This window comes from Pholis gunnellus (genome assembly GCF_910591455.1).
Source record: "Pholis gunnellus genome assembly, chromosome: 7".
Taxonomy (NCBI): domain Eukaryota; kingdom Metazoa; phylum Chordata; class Actinopteri; order Perciformes; family Pholidae; genus Pholis; species Pholis gunnellus.
The window spans coordinates 17,144,427-17,164,064 of NC_136533.1; the positions used below are offsets into that span (position 1 = coordinate 17,144,427).

Consider the following 19,638-nt stretch of genomic DNA (forward strand, 5'->3'; position numbering starts at 1 on the left):
TGTTGGGTTCCACAAGTGAATAGGGAAGACCTGCTTTGTTTTGTTCAAATGTAATGAAATATTTCAATAACCAAAGAATAATATGTAATGATTCCTTCACTGAGTGAGTGAGTGAGTGAGTGAGTGAGTGGTTTGGTCACTTTCAGTAATGGAATAGGAAGGAGGAAGTATGCAGGAAATACTGTCTGGTGTGATTAAAAAGCAGCTCAATGAGGCATGGCATAAGAATATTATTGATTTGTAATTTTGCAAGTATATACAAATATATGTTAAATGTAAAGATGTTGGAGAACAACCAATCTCCTCTGATAAATACTATGTAAAAGTACAGTAAGTATGCATTTTCAAGATGGAGCATTTGAGAGGTTTTTGGATTTGTATTACTGCTGCTATTTATTTTACTATGTAACCCATATGATACCACTGGAATGAATGGTTTGACAGCAGTCGCAGGTCAAAAATGATTATTTTTCTGTCTTGTTTGTTCAAACCAGGGAGCCTAGTTATAGCGTTTTAGGGCAGGTGATTTACATAATTGGGAGGCTGTCCTCTCACTGGCTTTTAAGTTGTCATAAAAGCTACAGGCGGTTATTCATAAACCCGAGACGGGCGGAATTGGTGAGGGTTGGTGATCGAAAACATACACAGAAAAGATATTTTCCTTTTGGATAAACCGTGATCATGCCGTACTATGAGAATGCGATTAAGAAAATGCTCCCTAAGGTAAGAATAACTATCAGCAATTGAAATAAGAATGTAGTCTCCTGAAATCAAACTATATACAAAGAATGTATATTCTGTTCAGTGTTTGTTTCGTATCCTTTCATTCTGAAGACCTATCTCCGCCAACATGTGGCCCATGAAATATATGTTGCACTGGCTCACTTCCAAAGCCTTGTGCCCATGATGGATAAATATGGTAAGAAGCAAAATAACAGCTAACAATCTGTTTCTGAACTCATTCAACCTGAGAACAATTCAACAAGTGCTCTAAATTCAATCGTCAGTCTTCAATTTCTTTCAGTTCACAATGATGGAACCACGAACAACTTGATGAGTCTAACCGGAACCATTCCTGTCATGTTTGAAGGTAACAATGACTTTGCACTTTGTATGCACTTTGTAAGCAGTTTAATTATAATGAGAAGCTGACTCTGATGTGGATTCTGAACAATTTGATTCTAAAAATAAGTCAGGTAAAGCTCATGGTCTATTAGAAGATAAAATACCCTTTCCCTCTGTTCTTATATACAAGACACGACTTACAACATACCTGTCTGCCTGTGGATTGAGGAAAGCTACCCCCAAACTGCTCCCATCTGCTATGTCAGACCCACATGTGAGATGACGGTCCTCACTGGAAAGTATATCTCCAGCAATGGTGAAGTCATGCTGCCTTACCTGGAGGAGTGGAAGAACGTGAGGATTGAAATGATACCTTGTACTCTTTCACTAGTCTGCATGTAAAAAAAGAGATAGACAACAGCATCTGTGTTGTTGCTGATGTTGGTTGGCACTTACATGTACAGAATGGTGTGCTTCAGAGCTTTACATGTTTCATGCGGGATTTCCTTTCTCCTACCAGGGCGATTGTGACCTAGTGAGCCTACTGCAGGTGATGATTGTTGTGTTCGGAGACTCCCCTCCTGTATGCATGCGGCCTCATCCAGAGCCTGAACAAGCCCCTTGTAAGTGACACTCACACAGGCAGGAACAAGTTTCAAAACAACACATATATCCTCTATAGATACAAGTTGATGTTGATAAGACAGATTCCTATCCAGGCCACACCTGATTCAGTGTGAATCTCATACATCACTTTCTTCCTGTCAACATGTTTCATGAATTTGTTGTGACTGATAATAACCAACTAAAATGACAAACATATATATGTTTATAGGTTGGCTAGAGTTCCACAGACAAGCAGAGGTGCTTTCAAGGACAGATGGAAGTTTGTATCTGCATTTAGCCAGTGAAGATGATCCACCTTTCCAGCAAGAAAATGAAACCAGCTGTTAGCTTTGTGGACTGTTTGTGTGTTGACTGTGATGAAGTGTTTGATCCCGTGTACAGTGTCAGATGGTATCCATTGATTATTTGAAGGTTAATTAATTGATGATTTCAGATAAATAAGAGCATGCTGTATGTTTGTCAAATGATTTAGACTGTAAATGTCATGCAGCACCTGATGAAAACATATTGACCGTGTTTGGTATGAATGTATTGGATTCTTTTTTTTAAAATATGTATTTAATATGAACATAACAAACTAATATGGCATTTGAATGCTTGTGTGTTCAAAGACTCAAATTGCTTTACAAGCTGTTCATAAAACCTTATCTGCACCCTAATGCCTTTCTTGTGTTCTTATCCACAAATGTTTTGGACTTTTGACCAGTGAAGACACAAGTTAGTAATTTGAAAAATACACATGCAGCCAGTTATACAATCCAATAGATCATGTATATATTGTAGTTTGAGGTTTATTTAATTTGTAAATAGAGTCTATCTGACAACTCTTCCGTTAAATTGAAAAACTATTACTTACAAGAGTTTCTCAGTTACTGTCTTTAAAATCGTTGTGACTTCTTTTGTCAAGTGTTTCATTTCATAAGGTGAAAACTTAGATTAACCACAACCTCTCCCATAAAAACAATGTACTATTCCCAAAGACAGGACTAGCATCTTAATACAACCTCTTGTAAAAAAGTGACTAATTCATTCTCGTGTTGTAAATAAAGATATGGTGGGAAACACTTGTAAATAATTGTTTTGCTTAATTACTTAGTACACTTTTGCGTTGGCCCTTATGCTGTGTGACAGTAAACTCACCTGACCACGCCTGCTCGTCTCCTGCTAGCGTCACATGCATACCGGAAGCAGTCAGGTGGAATACCGGAAATTCCTTTTGTTGACCATCGGATATTTGTTTTTCGGCCCTTTTCTGGAACTATTCGCTAGTTGTTTTTCTGTTCTTTTTTGGTATTGAATTTTGGCGCGTTGACAACAGAGTTATTACTCGTGTTGGACTGGAGGGCTCCATATAGACACCGAATCATTGTAGTGGGGCCCGAGGCTGGGCTAACTGTAGCCTAGCATTCAGTGAAGTTAGCTTGTGTTAGCTGTCAGTGTAGCTGGGTTATCAGTCAGCCGTTCACTCATTTAGGTTAACTCATTGATAAGAACGGTGAAAACAAAAAAACACACAAACCATGGCAGTTGTCAACGAAGGTGCCCTGAAGAAAATGCTGAAGGTAAGTGTTACGGTGTCAAGCTGGCCAACATTAGCACGTTAGCTAGCTAGCTAATGATACCGATACCAAACATGACACTGTTGGTTAACGTCAGCAGGCTAACATTTCCTGGAATGGGTGATGCTTAATGTTCGGCCTGTATTCTCTTTAAGTTCAGTACGTTAAACATATGGTTCTGTTAAAACGTGTTTATGCATTTAACTGAAATCCCTCGTACAAATACGTGTTAACCTCACGTTAGCTGTTACGTTTTACCATCTAGCATAGCCAGCTAAACCAGCTAACATCACTAAAACGTTAGCTGTGAACTATAAACATGTTGAAACCACCATTCATAGTTTGTATTTTAAATAACGATTCAGCATGCTAATGATGTACATCTTGTTTACCACAACAAATACCACTTTTGTTGTACTAGTTACATGTTGTTGAATATGGTCCCTTATAAATAAATGTAATAATCTAAACTTTGAGTATTTGTACTATTATACTATTAATGATTTATGTTGTGTTTCTTAAATAATTAATTTCTGGATCAATCAGCCATTTTTGATCACGTACAGTCTTATCGATGTTCATATTTTAAGTTTGATTCACAGATTGAACTTAAGCATTATGTGTACTTCACAGTATATCACAATTTCGATTGTAGGCCTTTCAAAGGTTTGAGACAAACATCACAGATGTCATTGAATTGTGTACAGGATCAGAATGAAATTGAATAACTCAGATTTAAGTGTAAGTCTGACATCAGTGAACCAAGCCCTGAGTTTATACTTTAATGCCGAGGCTACAATTGTTCACAATCAAACCCTAAACTGTGCCTTTCAATGACCCGGTAGGAAAATGTTTTTATATAGGACTGTCTCAGAAAATTAGAATATTGTGATAATCCCCATACGTGTGATTTAGTTTACTGAACCAAGCTGAGTGTTTTTCAAGGTCTCAGGAAACCCTTGCAGGTGTTTCGAGTTAATTAGACGATTCAAGTGATTAGTTGAATACCCTACTAGTATACTTTTTCATGATATTCTAATATTTAGAGATAGGATATTTGAGTTTTCTTAAGCTGTAAGCCATAATCAGCAATATTAAAAGAATAAAAGGCTTGCAATATTTCAGTTGATTTGTAATGAATCCAGAATGCATGACATTTTTGTTTTTTTAATTGCATTACACAAAATAAAGAACTTTATCACAATATTCTAATTTTCTGAGACAGTCCTGTATATAATCAGACAGCAAGTAAACAACTGCAAACTATTGGCTGAGTCAAAATTATTAATAAATGATTCGGCTTATTAGTTGTCAGCTCTGTCCAAATGTGTTGCCTGAGTGTCTTAATGTTCAATATACTAACATACATTACTTTTTCCCTTTTCATCTTTTGTTATCATTGTCCAGCAATACAAATACAGGGATCTTACTGTTCGTGAGATAACCAATGTCATCATCCAGTACAAGGACTTGAAGCCAGTCATGGATGCTTATGGTAAATTGATACTAATCTCCTGTTTTTTAACTGTCCTGTCTCAGATATGTATTGTGTGCTTAACTTACGGTAAATATCCAAATTGTTGTGCTTGTTGACATGAGATCTTCTTCCATTTCAGTGTTTAATGACGGCTCCACAAGAGACCTGATGAGTCTGACAGGAACTGTTCCAGTGAGCTACAGAGGTGAAGAATATTTACCTTGCTTTCTAAAAAACTGTTTCTCTATCAAAAATACATATTACTTCTTGTTTCTTAGTAGAACCTGAAAGACTGGGCATAGCAACTGTCAGTTTCTGTTTAGTTTTGCTTCTTCACTCACCTACTCTTTCACTTTCGCTTTATTTATCTTGCAAACCTGTCATCTCTAGGCTCAAGTAGAGTAAGCGGAAAATGCCTAATTGTGTCAGCTATGGCGAGAATCCACTTCAACCAAAACGCATACAGTTTAAAGACATGCTTGTGTCTCTGCAAAAAAAATGCCACTTGTATTTTGTTACATCTTATAGTGAGCATCAAGCCGATTTTGGGTTTGGGATTACTAACACACATTGTTATCTTACTTGATAACAAGACACGGTTGCATTAGATTTTTAGCCTGTACAATGTAAATTTGTTTTTATATACAGTACATAGTAATTCTTGTTTGCTTCATGTAGAGGTCCAAACTCTACAAATTCAAAACAGAATACAGAAGTTTGCCTCAAAATAACAAAGTTCTTCAAACGTAGAGTGATGATAATGTTGAGACTTAAACATATGATATAATAATATTATAACATAGTTTATGTTTGTGTTTCCTGTAGGCAATATCTACAACATACCAGTGTGTCTGTGGATGCTGGACACATATCCCTACAACCCTCCCATATGTTTTGTGAAACCGACAAGTGCCATGATGATCAAAACTGGCAAGCACATCGATGCCAATGGCAAGATCTACCTGCCTTATCTACATGAGTGGAAGCATGTAAGTGTGAGGTCTTAAGTCACTAGTTGTAATTACAGACTGTTACGGCAAACATAGAAAAATAAATATTATAAAAGCTCTACATATCTATTATTTGGGCAATGCTGTGATAGAGGATTTGAAGCGTCACTGCAGCAGTGACATTTTATTAATCTGACTCTAACATACAACACTAGTTGCATTATAATAGTAAGTTAAACTGGAATATTTGATGTATTTGTCTACCAGTCAGTGAGCACTAGATGGTACAATTATTTGGGCTGTAAATGTACCTGTGACTCTAGATAATATTTGTGGTTTTCCTGTTATTCATTGTAAGTAGCATTTAGCATTTGTTGTCTTGCTTAATGAAAACTTCTTTGTATGTCTTACAGCCTCAGTCAGACCTGTATGGTCTGATTCAGGTGATGATTGTGGTTTTTGGAGAGGAGCCTCCTGTGTTTTCTCGCCCCACCACACAAGCCCCTTATCAAGCGTTCCAAGCAGCCGGACCCCCTAACCGTGAGTGACACCCATTGTTGTTGTGTTGCAGGCCAATCTTAGTGGCCATGGCGTTGTCTAATAGTGTCAGAACAGGGTGACCCAAAGACTATAATTATTTCTATTAGCACCATATCACTTTGTATGAAAACATACCTAACACCTCGAAGTACACTGAAAGGTGTTTCTGATATGTTGTGCCACCCTTCATATTAACGATGGTAGCCTGAATATCAAAAACGCCTCTTAGTAAGCAATACAGTTCATAAGCACCACAAACCACAGCTTCCAAAATATCCAAAGAGTTGAATATTCACCTTTCTTAAACAGTTTAAAGTGGCAATCTCGAAGATTTACACAGTCTATCGCCAAATGAGGTAAGACAATGGTGATTGAGTTTATGCTCCACTGATGAAATTATTGCAATATTTATATTTATGCAGAATTACAAACTAAAAAAAATGCTGTAATTCAGTTTTTCTCCATTAGCATATACACACAAAAAATGGAGCTTTGCTCACAATTATAAAAATGTGAAGCTCATCAATAAACAAAAATACTCCAGACTGCTAAACTCTAAGCACCCTCTCCATAGTTTCCACTTAAATACAAATTCTAAATCAACCAGGACCAACCTTTGTGAGGGTAAGATTGCTTTAGATTTAGCGAGATGTACTTAAGAAACGGTACATGTGTGTTCAGCTCCTCAAATTGTTACCAATAAAAAACATTTTCAGATCTTGTCTTAAGCGTGACTGCTGATATGTTACTTGTCATAACTATGGGCAGAATTGCTTATACTGTTACTTACTAGTTCGTATTTCACAGCTGATATTGAAACGCACAAAATACCAGCTTTAGCAGAGCCATGTATGCTCCCCTGTGTGTGCATTTGCTCTTTAATGAATCTCTTTTCTGAATAGTAGCTTCCCGCTGTAAAAACCTACGATGTGTGGGCTTCGTATTATGTCAGGAAACGTAGCATTTTTACACCGTGGCAGTGCAGACAATATATTGAAGATGATTCCTATTATTGCTAATGCTCATGCATTATTGGTGCTCATGCCTTAATATTGCATTATGGTTTGAGTGATGCATTTATTAAGCACTAGATGGAGCTCAGATACCACTACAGCACACCATGGAAAAAGTCTTTGTGAGAGTGAAAGAGATAAATAAATATTTTCACCCGTATGTCCTGAGATCTAATTGTTTCACCATCTCTGTACCTCAGCTTCCTATATGCCTGGCATGCCTGCAGTCTCACCCTACAGCCCAAATCCTAACCCAGGGTAAGATATTTGCCGAGCAGTTGTGGTTTATTTAGCAGCATATCAAACAGAAGCACTCTTATTAGTGGTTCAGTTACATTTAGAGCTAAAAGTTAAAATATAAACAATTGACTATTTTTTTGGATCATTAAACTATTTGCAGAGGCTATCCGGGATACCAATACCCAGCGGGCAACTCTTACCCAGCCACTGCTGGACCTGCACACTACCCCACCCAGACTCCAGCTTCCACAGTGGGTATGTATCACATTTAGTATCCGGGGTGCTGTATATCTTTGTCATGGTTAAACGTTTTAAGTTCAATATTAGCACAGGTCTCAAATGTTTTTTTACAAACTGCACAAGCACAGCAAGATACAGATGAATATGTCCACTCAGAAACTGTTATTTTCTGCACTCTTCTGTTTCCCTTTTTGTGTTAGTGTTACAACACAATGATTCAATACTTAACTCACCCCTGATAAAACAATACATGCTCTCCTTTCTATGGCCCTTAGTTAACTCAGACGCTTGACATTTGGACTCTAACTCTCTCGCCCTTTGGTTGACTTCGGTGGCGCGCTGAGCCACCAGTGAAAGGTCGTTAGTGTAACCAGAGTGGGGCGCATTAAAGGCCAAAGGGTAGGATGGATCTGATGGGGGAGGGCACAACCTCCAGCCATCACACTCTACACCTCAGACACAGTTTTATATTTAGGCTGGCAACAGTAACTCCACACAAAGACTGGCCTATGATCAGGGGACCCATCTGCTGCCTCAACATCAGTTAACAGCACTGTACTGAAATGCTGGTCAAGGACCAGCATGCGGGAGGAGCTCTGCGCCATATTTAGTAAAGGAGAAGGAATGGGTTCGCCTGTAGACTGCTCAAGGCTGAATCAACTCTGACATTTGTAGTGCTGACTCCAGACTACACATACGGTGGTCTTCACTCTGAAGACATCCATCAGTGCATTTACTCTTACATAACCTGGTATTCATCAGACTTTAGTTTGTGCTGGAGTTTTATTGACTATGTCTCAATATTCTAGTATTTTGGTCATACTCGTGTACATAGAATCAGAAACAGTTTATTGCCAAGTATATTACACATAAGAGGAATTTGGCTACATGATTGGTGCAACAGTAAAACACAGTGTAATCATATAGAAAATATGGAAATTTACAATAAAATATGGTTAAAACAAAGTATATTATAAAGTGTCACGTGTATTGTAAAAGAGAAAAGATGTGCAAAAGTAAGAAATTGTCTTCAGGGTGTAAGTGTCTGAGTCAGTGGGGGTCCCGGGCTGCAGATGGGAAGAAACTGTTCTCGTGATGGACCTCAGCCTCCTGCCAGAGGAAAGGGACTCAAACAGTTTGTGTCCAGGCTGAGAGGGCTCAGCTACAATCTTTCTTGCTCGCCTCAGGGTCCTGGAAGCAATCACACTCTCATCAGAGCAAATGATGCGATGCGCAGTGGCTGCAACGTACCCGACAGTGATGGAGCAGCAGAGGATGGACTCAATGATGGTAGTGTAGAAGTGCATCATCACCATTCTGGGATGGGTGCTTAGGAGGCATGGGTCCCTGAGGAGCTGGGGGAAGGGGACCTGTTGGTCTGTAGCTGGTGGATGGGGTCATGGGGGATGGTGTCCGGACTCTCCCATTGTCTTTCAAAGCGTCAGTAAAACTGGTTCAGCTCGTTTGCCCGGCGGAGGTCATTCATGGAGTGGGGGGGGGGCTTTGGGCTTGTAGGTGGTGATCTGTTTGAGACCTCTCCAGCTGGTGTTGCAGTTTCTCAGAGTACTGTCGTTTAGCGTCTCTCACCTCTTTGCTAAACCTGCATGTTGACCCTTTAAACACGTCCTTGTCTGGACTCCTACATGCCTGTTCCATCTGCTACCGTAGCTGTCTGAGTTCAGCTGTGAACCAGGGTGTGTCATTGTTTTAACTCACCCTGGTGTTTGTTGGAGCACAGAAGCTGATGTATGATGTCACAGCCTCTGTATACTGTGTAATGTATGCTGTATACTGTGTACTGTGTACTCATCCAGACTGTTGGTAGCAGTCCTGACCACATCCTAGTTTGTTCAGTCCAAGCACGCACGAAGATCCTGAAGCAAACAATTAATGCTAACCTTGTTAAACAGAGCGTTAATAATACATATGACAGAATATAATATTAAATGTAGGTATAAATTAGAGATGGGTCATAATTTTTGATTTTCAGAATAGTCAATTCTAAATAATGGAATAGTTGATGCGACTTTTCGTCTTGTCTTTAAAAAATATGTTGAGTAGTATTCTCGCTTGAAATGCCCGTCCTTGATACAAACCTGTCGATGTTACTCAATACAATAAAACACGACCATAAACTACAGCCACACAGTTTACGTAAGGTCGTGTTACTGCTGGGATGTTCTAGTGGATTGTATTGTTAGTTTATAAAGGTTTCCAGTAATCAAGCTGTAGCCTAAATGAATGAGCATCGAATGTTGGCAAATTACTGACTAGTTATAAAATAACAGAAAGACCTAAAGTAGTATAACAACTCCGCATTAAACAATTGTGACATGAGGATCCTCTTTCTCTGATCCCTTTGACATGTAAACCAAGCATCGTTGTTTCTATGGTGAGAACACAGAATTCCTCTATTTGGATAACAAAAAAGGACATACATTTATTTTTATTCTAAATTGAAGTCATCTTATCAAGATGGTCAGTTAATCCCTCCCGCCTTGCTCAGGGTAGGATGTTTTGGTGTTTATAATCTGTTTTGCCTGTTCACTGTCTTAACATCACTCCTTAACGTCTTCCTGTTAAGGCCCGAACAGAGACGGCACCATCGGCGAGGACACCATCCGTGCATCTCTGATATCCGCTGTGAGTGACAAGCTTCGCTGGAGGATGAAGGAGGAGATGGACAGAGCTCAGGCGGAGCTAGACGCCCTGAAGCGAACAGAGGAGGATCTGAAGAAAGGACATCAGAAACTGGAGGAGATGGTCTCCAGACTGGACCAGGAAGTGGTGAGAAATCCTCTTCTTGCACCTCGTTTTAATGTTATATTTGTATATTTTCCGGTCCCCTACTGTCCCGCTATTTGGTCTATAATTTAAAAAAAGACATGTTTGTAATCATTATTACGTTTCTACTAGTCTGAGGTTGACAGGAACATCGAGCTGCTGAAGAGAAAGGACGAGGAGCTGAGTGAGGCCTTGGAGAAGATGGAGAACCAGTCAGAGAACAACGACATCGACGACGTCATCGTGCCCACAGCCCCGCTGTACAAACAGATCCTGAACCTGTATGCTGAAGAAAACGCTATTGAGGACACTATCTTTTACCTCGGAGAAGCCCTTCGCAGGGGCGTAATAGACCTCGAGGTTTTTCTTAAGGTGACAACACAACTACAACACAACACAATGTCTAATCAGCCTGCATAGTGAAAACGGCAATCTGGTTCCACACAGGAGGCCTTCAGACACAGTACTGAGCGTAGGTCACAGCCCAACACACAACCACTGTAACAGCATGCTTAAAACAGAAGAAAATACACTTGAAGCATAAACTGTGAAACACGAGGCATCATGCAGCCTCTACAGACCATTTTATTGGTTAAGAAAAGAAGCTTATCTGTTCCGCAAGTGAGACGGACGCAGCTGAAATGCCTCCTATGTAGACACTCCTTAGGAGACACGGCCCAATACACACTTGAGTCCTCTGTGGCTCTTAGCCTTAATGACTGATTCTCTTTTGTTCCAGCATGTTCGCCTTCTGTCCAGGAAGCAGTTCCAGCTCCGTGCCCTCATGCAGAAAGCCCGCAAGACTGCCGGTCTGAGTGACCTCTACTGACCCATGCTGACTACCAGGAAACATTCATATTTTCACGCTCTCCAACTCTCCTCCTCCTCCTCTTCTGTTTTATTCCCCCTTTTAATGTCTTCTTGTAGCTCTCCTCTTTTTATTCTCTAAAAAATCTGTTCTCTCTGAACCGCAACAACAGAGAACGATTGGAAACACAACCATCATGAAGAACTGGGCTGTCCTGTGTTGCCACAGTTCTCATAGGACATCATTTGTTTTTTTTGATCTGACCAAATACTTCATTGAGATCATTCAGTCGTGGCCCTTTTGCACCCGTATTAAATAAACGCCACATCGTGAACCAAGAACTGCGGTTGAAACTAAAACATGCTTAACGCTCATGCCGTGTTGGTGTAAGTGAGGTGGGAGCTTATTTTGTGTTTGTGGGTTGGCATACAGTGAGTTAGTGTGTCGACCTGTACATGTTGCAGTGCAGGGGAGCCTACAGATTCTGTTCGCGGTCGCTTTTACAGTCATTTGGCTAGTAAGCACAAATTGTTCGGGGCTTTGTAGAGAGAGCCCCATATGTCCACTGCTCTCCTAACGAAAAGGTTACACTCTGATATAAATACCCAGGGCAACCTTTCAGGAAGGACATGGGGTTCAGCCTCAGCATTTAATCCTGCATGAAGTCTGGGTCATGTTCAGTAGCCATGGAGTCAAAGGGATCACTTTTCATACAGTAGAGGTGATGATGAACATCGACGAGGAACTGTATTTCTTCACTGTCTTCTTTGGGTCTTTCAATGGGCTACATTTCGAGCCCCCTTTCCATTTGATCACACTACTATTTGTATTTCCGGTTTCCCTGTGTCTCTTTCCGAGGGTGTGAGAAAGGTTCTTTGTGTCAGCTGCTCAGGTTCGCCCTCTGGTCTGACTGCATTAACCAGTCCGTCATGTACAGGGGTTGTTTTACTCTGTACAGTGTCTCTGTTGAAGGTGGATGAGAGTCTTGACTGGCTTTATTCTAAGGTGTTTTCTTTTCTTTACTTTTCTGTTTTCCCCGTGCTGACCACTTATTCTCAGGCCTGCTGAGAGGGTTAGGTTTTCAGTAAAATAAGGAAAAAGTTGTGAATAAAGCCAGAGCTTTGGAGGGTGCAAAAACAAATAAGATATTGTACTAATCAAAAAGTTAACTTATGTAAAGTTTTCAAACATGTCTCATTTAAATTAGCCTTTTACTAAATGCACTTTGAATTGTATGATAGAATATCTGCTGTTATTTTTTCTTCTTGTTTCCAATTCAACCGTAGACCACCTGTTCTTTTTATATCTGTAGATTTATGTAAATCAGTACAAATAAAAGAAATCTGATTCAATGATTCATCTCTGTGATTCTTTCATTGATCAATATACTTTCTCAATATCTTTTTTTTTTCACAATTGTTTGAAAAACACAACAGAAAAGTGACATCTAATAGTGTTTTCTGTCGCACACACCTGCTGAACAAACCCAAACCACAGAAATGACTTAAATGTTTGTGAACTAGCTGTAATCAACAGTATTTCTCACTGATTAAACACAATCATTTTTTAAATACCTATTTGTAAGCAGATGCAGCAGCATTTACCAGTGTGATCACCGTGCCACAATGTCTCATATTGAAGCATGGGATTGAATTTTAATCTCCTGCATAAAAACCTCTAATCTGCCTGGTGTGTTGACAGACAGCTGTACACCGAGAGTGGCTGAGTCAGCGTCTCTGTAGGCACATAAAAACTGCCTTTTGCTTAATTTGGATGACAAACAGGAGTGGACAAAGGACAGACGTGTATCACGATCCTGGCAGATTTATTGGATGGTACGGAAAATTAAAAAAACAATTTCCAGCTGCCATGACAGGTTCAGTTCCTCAGTGAGTTAGGTGATTAATAAACCATGTCTAAAGTTGTAACAGTAATACATAAATAGATCTTAACAGTATTAACAGCTATAAATAATACCATGATTTTTCTCTTGATATACTCTATTCCTGATGCAGTTGAAGTAAAATAAATACAAAACCCTTTGAGGGTGTTTAGTGTGTGCTAACAAACAAACACCTTCAAGATCATTACCTTGTGTTACGATGCATTATCTGACCCTAGGCCGTGATTGTAGCTGACTATTTGCCACTGGCTCTCTGTTATCTCTTTGCTGATTTAAATAGTAAGTCTTAAGATGTAACCTCACATTGTTTATTTATCTGTCCGTGCACTTGAGATTTTGCTTGTTTACAAAGGCTTAAATGCCAGCCAGTAAACGTAGCATTGCCTTTCTCAAATGATAAGATACTTTGGTATCACAGGACTTTGGCCCAGTGTTATGCAGCTGTTTCATTGTGACTATAGCTGGAAGTGAAGGCGTCCTCATAGGGAATGGAATGTCTCCATTTTACTATAAATAAACAAAAAAAACCAGAGATTACCAAGTGGAGAAAAACAGCTGGCAACAATCACAGAATACACGAAATAAATATAAACTAAAAACAAGGAGTGTGCAGAAGAAACGGCAACAGTGCACGGTTAACATACAGTACGTAGAATGTAAACACTCAATCTGTAAAAGGCCTTTTTATGCGGACAGGACAACAAATAGACACATTCCATCTAAGCGCAGGCTGAGCTCAAAGGCGGGAGTTAGGTTTCCGAGAATTCAGTTACAGATGGAGGACGACAGGAGGGAGGCGGCAAAGGAAAAGGACACCGATATGTGTATATCTGAAGGGAAAATCTAGCTTCCCCTGGTTTAGCTACAAACACTTAGCCTTTTTCAGACACTCAGAAGTTTCATTCGACTGTTGCAGTTGGGGGGCAGAGGAGGTACAGTAAGAGGGAGACAACCACACGGCGTGGAGCGTGGATTGGAGACTTCAGAGGAGCGCTCTTCACAGGGTGAGCTCCTTCTGTACGCCCCACAGGGTCTCAGCGCTGGTCACCAGCTGCTTCTCTTCTTCGGGCTTCAGTGTCATGTGAATCACATCCGTCAGGCCGCTGTTGCCCAGGACGCAAGGGATGCTGAGGAAGACCTCGTCCTTCACTCCGTGCATGCCCTGTCAGAGGAAAGGGGGGGCGTCATTTCACAACATATGAAGAATGTACAGTATGTTCGTGGAAAATAATCAATACGGGGAATTTCGTCATGTGGGATTTGCCAAACAGCTTAATGTGTGGCGTCTTGCTCCCAGTCTTCTCTCACCTGGACCAGTGTGGACACAGGGTGCACTTTGTGCAGGTTCTTAATGATGCTCTCCACCAGGTCAGCCACAGACATACCGATGGCCCAGGAAGTGTAGCCCTTCAGCTTGATAACCTCGTAGGCCCTGCAGTGCACACACATAATAAGGAAATACATTCAACATGAGAACGGCATGTCTCCTAGACTGAGTTATTAGTCTGCTTTGGTATTTGGGACCGTGTCATCTTCCTCTAACACCCCTCATCTATCTTCTTTCCAGATGTTTTCCTGCCGACAGCTCAGCTGTTTATCCCCAGGAGGGAAGTGTCAAATTGATTGGCGCTTGCATGTTCGTTGGCTTTAGTTCAAGTTCATTATTGTCATTCTCATATCTTTGCTGTGCTGAGCTTGATGTATGCATGTATGCAGACTGATAAAGAATACATCTGGTCCATGCGAGTTAGCTGGCTGAACCTGATGATGAAGATAGTGCACCAACATTTCTCCGTAGTCTGGATTTGCACAGTACAGTTTCGTAAGTATGCTTTCAAAAGTAACGTGAGCGGACTCCGATGTCTTCCGGTTTTATACACTTAAAAACGTCAAACATGAAGAATGATTTTTTTTAAATGTCTAATGCTCTACTGGCCATGTAGATGGGGAATCGTGCACCTTTGACGATTGTCTTTGTTCCCCGTTGAGACATCCATCGGGTACATTCACCCTTTGTCTCCGTCTCTCTTCTATCTTTTATTTTATAGCTGAAACCATTGCAAACATCTTTAATAAATCACCTATTGAGCTGTACACGGTTGACCTCTCGCTGGTCGGACGGTGAAGTAATGATGCAATAACAAAGTGTACACGCCAAACTGTTACAGCACTTACCTTACCACAGCTTCACATTACGAAATAGTAACAAATATATAGTAACAAATATAGCAATACAATCGCAAAATTGTTAATTATAATTAACGCAGACCTGGGAGCACGAGTGAGGCCATGAGCACAACTGTCCAGTGTTATGTTACAGAGAGCAGCACAGCTATTGTGTTTGTGCAGGCTGCCAGGCGCAGTAAGCCCAGAGGCCTATACTGTGAGCGCGCCTCTGCTTGCCCTTTGGCATACAGCCATGGTGGAATTCCTCATGGCCCGTATGCACATGGCTGTTTGGATTGCAGATCAGAATGATGAGACAAAATGTGGGTTTGCAGGCGAGTTCAGGGAGGGCTTTGGGCTCATTGGTTGTTTACAGGGAAATGGTGTGTACTCACCCATCAACCACCTGCTTATGCAGAGCCTTCCAGTCCTCACTGTCACCCTCGGCCCCCATCTTTGGGTTGAGGCCCTGCAGAGAAACTCCGGCAACATTCACACCGCTCCACACAGGCACTGTGAGAGACCGACAGACACACACGCAGGGAGATATTAGTTCATCCGCAGCATTAAAACATGCAGTTCATGTATTAAAAGATTTGCGGCAGACCAACAAAGCGGGACAGTGGAAGGGCTGGCAGAGATTTTATTTTTAGTTAAGAGCTGCATACCACTGGAGTCTCCATGCTCTCCGACGATCCAGGCGTGGCAGCTGGACGGGTGGATGTTGAGCTTCTCTCCCATGAGGTGGCGGAAACGGGCGGAGTCCAGGTTGGTGCCGGAGCCAATGACGCGGTGGCGGGGGAAACCACTCAGCTTCCAGGCCACGTAGGTCAGGATGTCAACTGGAGGGGTTAAGGGGACAAAAAAAAAGATGATAATTTCATCCGCGCTATCTGAGAGCCACACCTTCTCCCCTCCCTCACCCATTCACACTACGGTCTGTCTAACCTGGGTTGGAAACCACCATGATGATGCAGTTGGGGCTGTACTTGACGATGTTGGGGATGATGAACTTGAAGATGTTGACGTTGCGCTGCACCAGGTTAAGGCGGCTCTCGCCTTCCTGCTGGCGGGCACCGGCCGTCACCACCACCACTTTGGAGTTGGCGGTCACACTGTAGTCTGACAAACGGACAAAAGGAGAGACGTTCTGATGGAGCTACACGATGATAGCTTCAGTAAAAGCCAACTGGCATACCATAATGAAAACTAATTATATTGTTGTACATTCTAACCTTTGTCTGCTACAATCTTGTGTGTCTTGAGGAAGAGGGAGCCGTGCTGCAGGTCCATGACCTCACCCTTCAACTTTTCCTCCATCACGTCAACAAGGGCCAGCTCATCACACAAGTCCTGAACATAAGCATAGAATTAGTCCTTGTGACAACTCATTACACACTTTATACAGTGGACCTTACATCACATGGATGAAGCTACATTGAGGCATGTTCAAAGTGGCTGAACTGTAGGATCTCTAGGTTTATAACATGGATATAAAAGTGAGGAACAGTGCTATTCACTGCTGCCTTGACTGCTCAGCAGCATTGTTAGCTGTAAGACCGGTGACCTGGTTCCTCTTTGCCTCTGTTGTTCCTCAGCTGGCACGGTTAGCTCGTTGTGAATGGAACAGGACAATATTAAGGAAATGCAATGTTTCCTGTGCCCTTTTTAATAATAACTAAGCATGCAGGTTTTTCATTATACCAAGCGTTGCAGAGGCCGATTCCACTAGTCGGCACACCTTCAAAGTCTGTTTGAATGTTTCTCAGTTCAGAGACTATTTTGCAAATCCTTATTAATCCATTCGTTGGTACTTTTATATTTTTTAAAGTGTATCTAAGTTTAGTCTAAAGCTCCTTATACCTTCATACTGTAAGCCACACACACAGCCCTCAACTCTCTCTTTTTCTCACCTTGAGCAGGACGCTGATGGCAGAGGCCATGCCCACCATGCCGACACCCACCACCGTCACCTTGTTCCTGCTGCCAACATGCTCCTCCTTCATCACATGGCTGATCAGCTTCTCCTTGGTGGACATCTGAGGTATTTTGGAAAAAAGGTAGGTAAGCGGGTAAATAGAGCAAAAAAAGGGGCGAGGGAGGGGGAGTGGAATCAGAGGGGCAGTAAATTAGTGCTGCATGTCGTATGGGACAGTGTGTTGCATTGTTATTAATAGGCCCACACGAGGTCATACTTGACGTGACTGCTTTCTCACCCGAGAGCGACTGAGGCGAACTTGGATTTCCCTTTTCATCTCTGTCATAAAACAGAAAGTGTGGCCTTCTCATAATCCCCAAAACATAACCTCATGACCACTAAATTCCGGTTCTGTGCTCATTACTCTTCTCTCGTGTTTACTTCCTTAAAAGGTTTGCGTAAATTCTTGCTTCACTGCGCCACTCTGTGTGTCTCCACGGCAACCCCTGCCTGGGAAATCCCACGCTTTCAAGGCTTTAAATCATCAGCATGACTAGATTTTCTTCCTCTGCGACGTGTAGACGAGCACGTTGTGGAGTACGTGACGGGATGAATACACTGTAACACCTTCCTTGAGAGGATATTTAAGACCTCTCCATGGCATGTTTGCACACACTAGTCAAATATGGTAAGTGGGACAGTCATACCCAATATCCCTTTATCCAATTATCTCTCACACCACACACACAGAAGGGAACGCTTACAACATACCAGGCGCCGACCCTGAGGTGAGCTGGGTTTGTGCTTTACAAGAGGACCCTTTGTTAGCTTATAGTAAAGGATTACTGCACAATACCAACCAGATACATTAACTATTGTAGCCAGACTGAATGAGGATTACAGGAAGGATTATTAACAGCTGAAAGAACTCAGTGTTGTATAGTTATAACGAGATATCTGCAGCGTTAGTGCTCTCACTAAGATATGCTTCCCAATGGGCCGGCCTATGGATGCAGTGTATTCACTGGCACAGGAAATGTCCCACAGACTGCTGTGTTGATGGTGGTCTCCATGGTCAAGCAGAGGTCAACGCAAACCACCTGATGCAACAATAGAAACAGATTCAAACCACCTGATGCAACAATAGAAACAGATTCAAACCACCTGCCCTTTAGGGTTGTTATAATAACCTATATTATAGGGAAAAAGCTTTGGGGATATTTCCTATATTTAATTCGCGTTGGCCCCATAATATAAACAATTTATTGAAGGTATATATATGTCCTTATAACGACATTCTTATAAAACCCATTCATTCAAGTGCAAGAAGTCTGCTGGGAGATTTCCCTGGCAGGCCTACAACCTGTTGCTTTAGCTACTCTGTTTCATTACATTAAAAAAATCCATTCATTACATAAATGAACTGCAACACTTGTAACCAGAAGGGTAACCTGTCGTAAACTGAAGATGGTGCCAGGCTCATTCGCAACAACCAATCAACACTATCGATACTGAGCAGCGACACAGCCCTTTCCTTGTCCCCCCACAATGGGCATCAGGTTGCTGAAAAGCCCCCCACCACCACCACCACCAGCAGCACCAGCACCCCCCTTAAAACTACTTCTGTCATAACGAGATAACGACTCAAAATAGATGAGTTTCCGGAGACGCCTGAAGTGTACAATACTTAGTAGGTTATATATGTTTTAGTTCGACGGGCTATCTTACCTTTAGGCTTCAGATAGACAGGTGGAAACACGAAGCTGTATCTGATCCAATGCAGCTTTTCCGCAGAAGTGGTGCTGCAGAGGGGGAGTCTCCCTGGTATTTAAAGACAGCCTCCTCGGTAGACGTGACGTCTGCACATATTAATGAGACCGGGCGGGTCGCTGCGCGTGCTGGCAGTCACGTCCCAGGCAGGATGCGAGGGTGCAATGGCTTTCAACCTGTGTGATGTTAGCATACGCTTCCGTTTTAACACGTTTGTCCCGGTCCTAGGTGTTTTAAGTCATTATATTGCATTACAGTCACCGTCTCTTACTCAGAAGCGCGCTGTGCGCTTTATTAAAACACGACTTTGACTTGTCTCTACGTAGCCTAACGTTAGTTTAAGAGTGATGGAAAAGATTATCGAGTAAAAAGATGTTGGCAAGGATGCTCGCCTGTCTTTTCCTTATCTGTCACACAACTAGTCCGCAGCAAACTACCCGTATTTACTTTCGGACTTCATTTAAAAACACTTCCGATAGTAATGCTGCGTTAACACGGCTGCTGCCGGATGAACGTGATATAGTATCGTAATAGTGGGGATTGCCTTGGAGTCTTATATGCGTCATGTAGGTGATGCC

The 19,638-nt window shown here is 41.6% G+C and overlaps 3 protein-coding genes across 3 annotated transcripts; 2 read left to right on the plus strand and 1 right to left on the minus strand.

Moving 5' to 3' along the window:
* Window positions 1–593: 593 nt before the first annotated feature.
* Window positions 594–2,351, plus strand: LOC306699116 (tumor susceptibility gene 101 protein). Its single transcript, XM_079163630.1, has 6 exons — window positions 594–723; window positions 835–919; window positions 1,025–1,090; window positions 1,256–1,419; window positions 1,586–1,688; window positions 1,901–2,351. The coding sequence occupies exons 1-6, from the start codon at window positions 682–684 to the stop codon at window positions 2,017–2,019; spliced, it is 579 nt and encodes a 192-aa protein (XP_079019756.1). The 5' UTR covers window positions 594–681; the 3' UTR covers window positions 2,020–2,351.
* Window positions 2,352–2,888: 537 nt separating this feature from the next.
* tsg101a (tumor susceptibility 101a) lies at window positions 2,889–12,658 on the plus strand. Its single transcript, XM_079162859.1, has 10 exons — window positions 2,889–3,254; window positions 4,659–4,746; window positions 4,868–4,933; window positions 5,554–5,717; window positions 6,092–6,218; window positions 7,432–7,489; window positions 7,632–7,726; window positions 10,296–10,498; window positions 10,628–10,867; window positions 11,235–12,658. Exons 1-10 carry the CDS (start codon window positions 3,213–3,215, stop codon window positions 11,322–11,324), a joined length of 1,173 nt encoding a protein of 390 aa, XP_079018985.1. The 5' UTR covers window positions 2,889–3,212; the 3' UTR covers window positions 11,325–12,658.
* A 445-nt stretch (window positions 12,659–13,103) lies between these two features.
* ldha (lactate dehydrogenase A4) lies at window positions 13,104–19,161 on the minus strand. Its single transcript, XM_079162860.1, has 8 exons — window positions 19,019–19,161; window positions 17,286–17,411; window positions 16,608–16,725; window positions 16,321–16,494; window positions 16,041–16,214; window positions 15,768–15,885; window positions 14,515–14,638; window positions 13,104–14,368 (listed from the first exon to the last, which is right to left on the minus strand). Exons 2-8 carry the CDS (start codon window positions 17,409–17,411, stop codon window positions 14,204–14,206), a joined length of 999 nt encoding a protein of 332 aa, XP_079018986.1. The 5' UTR covers window positions 19,019–19,161; the 3' UTR covers window positions 13,104–14,203.
* Window positions 19,162–19,638: the final 477 nt, after the last annotated feature.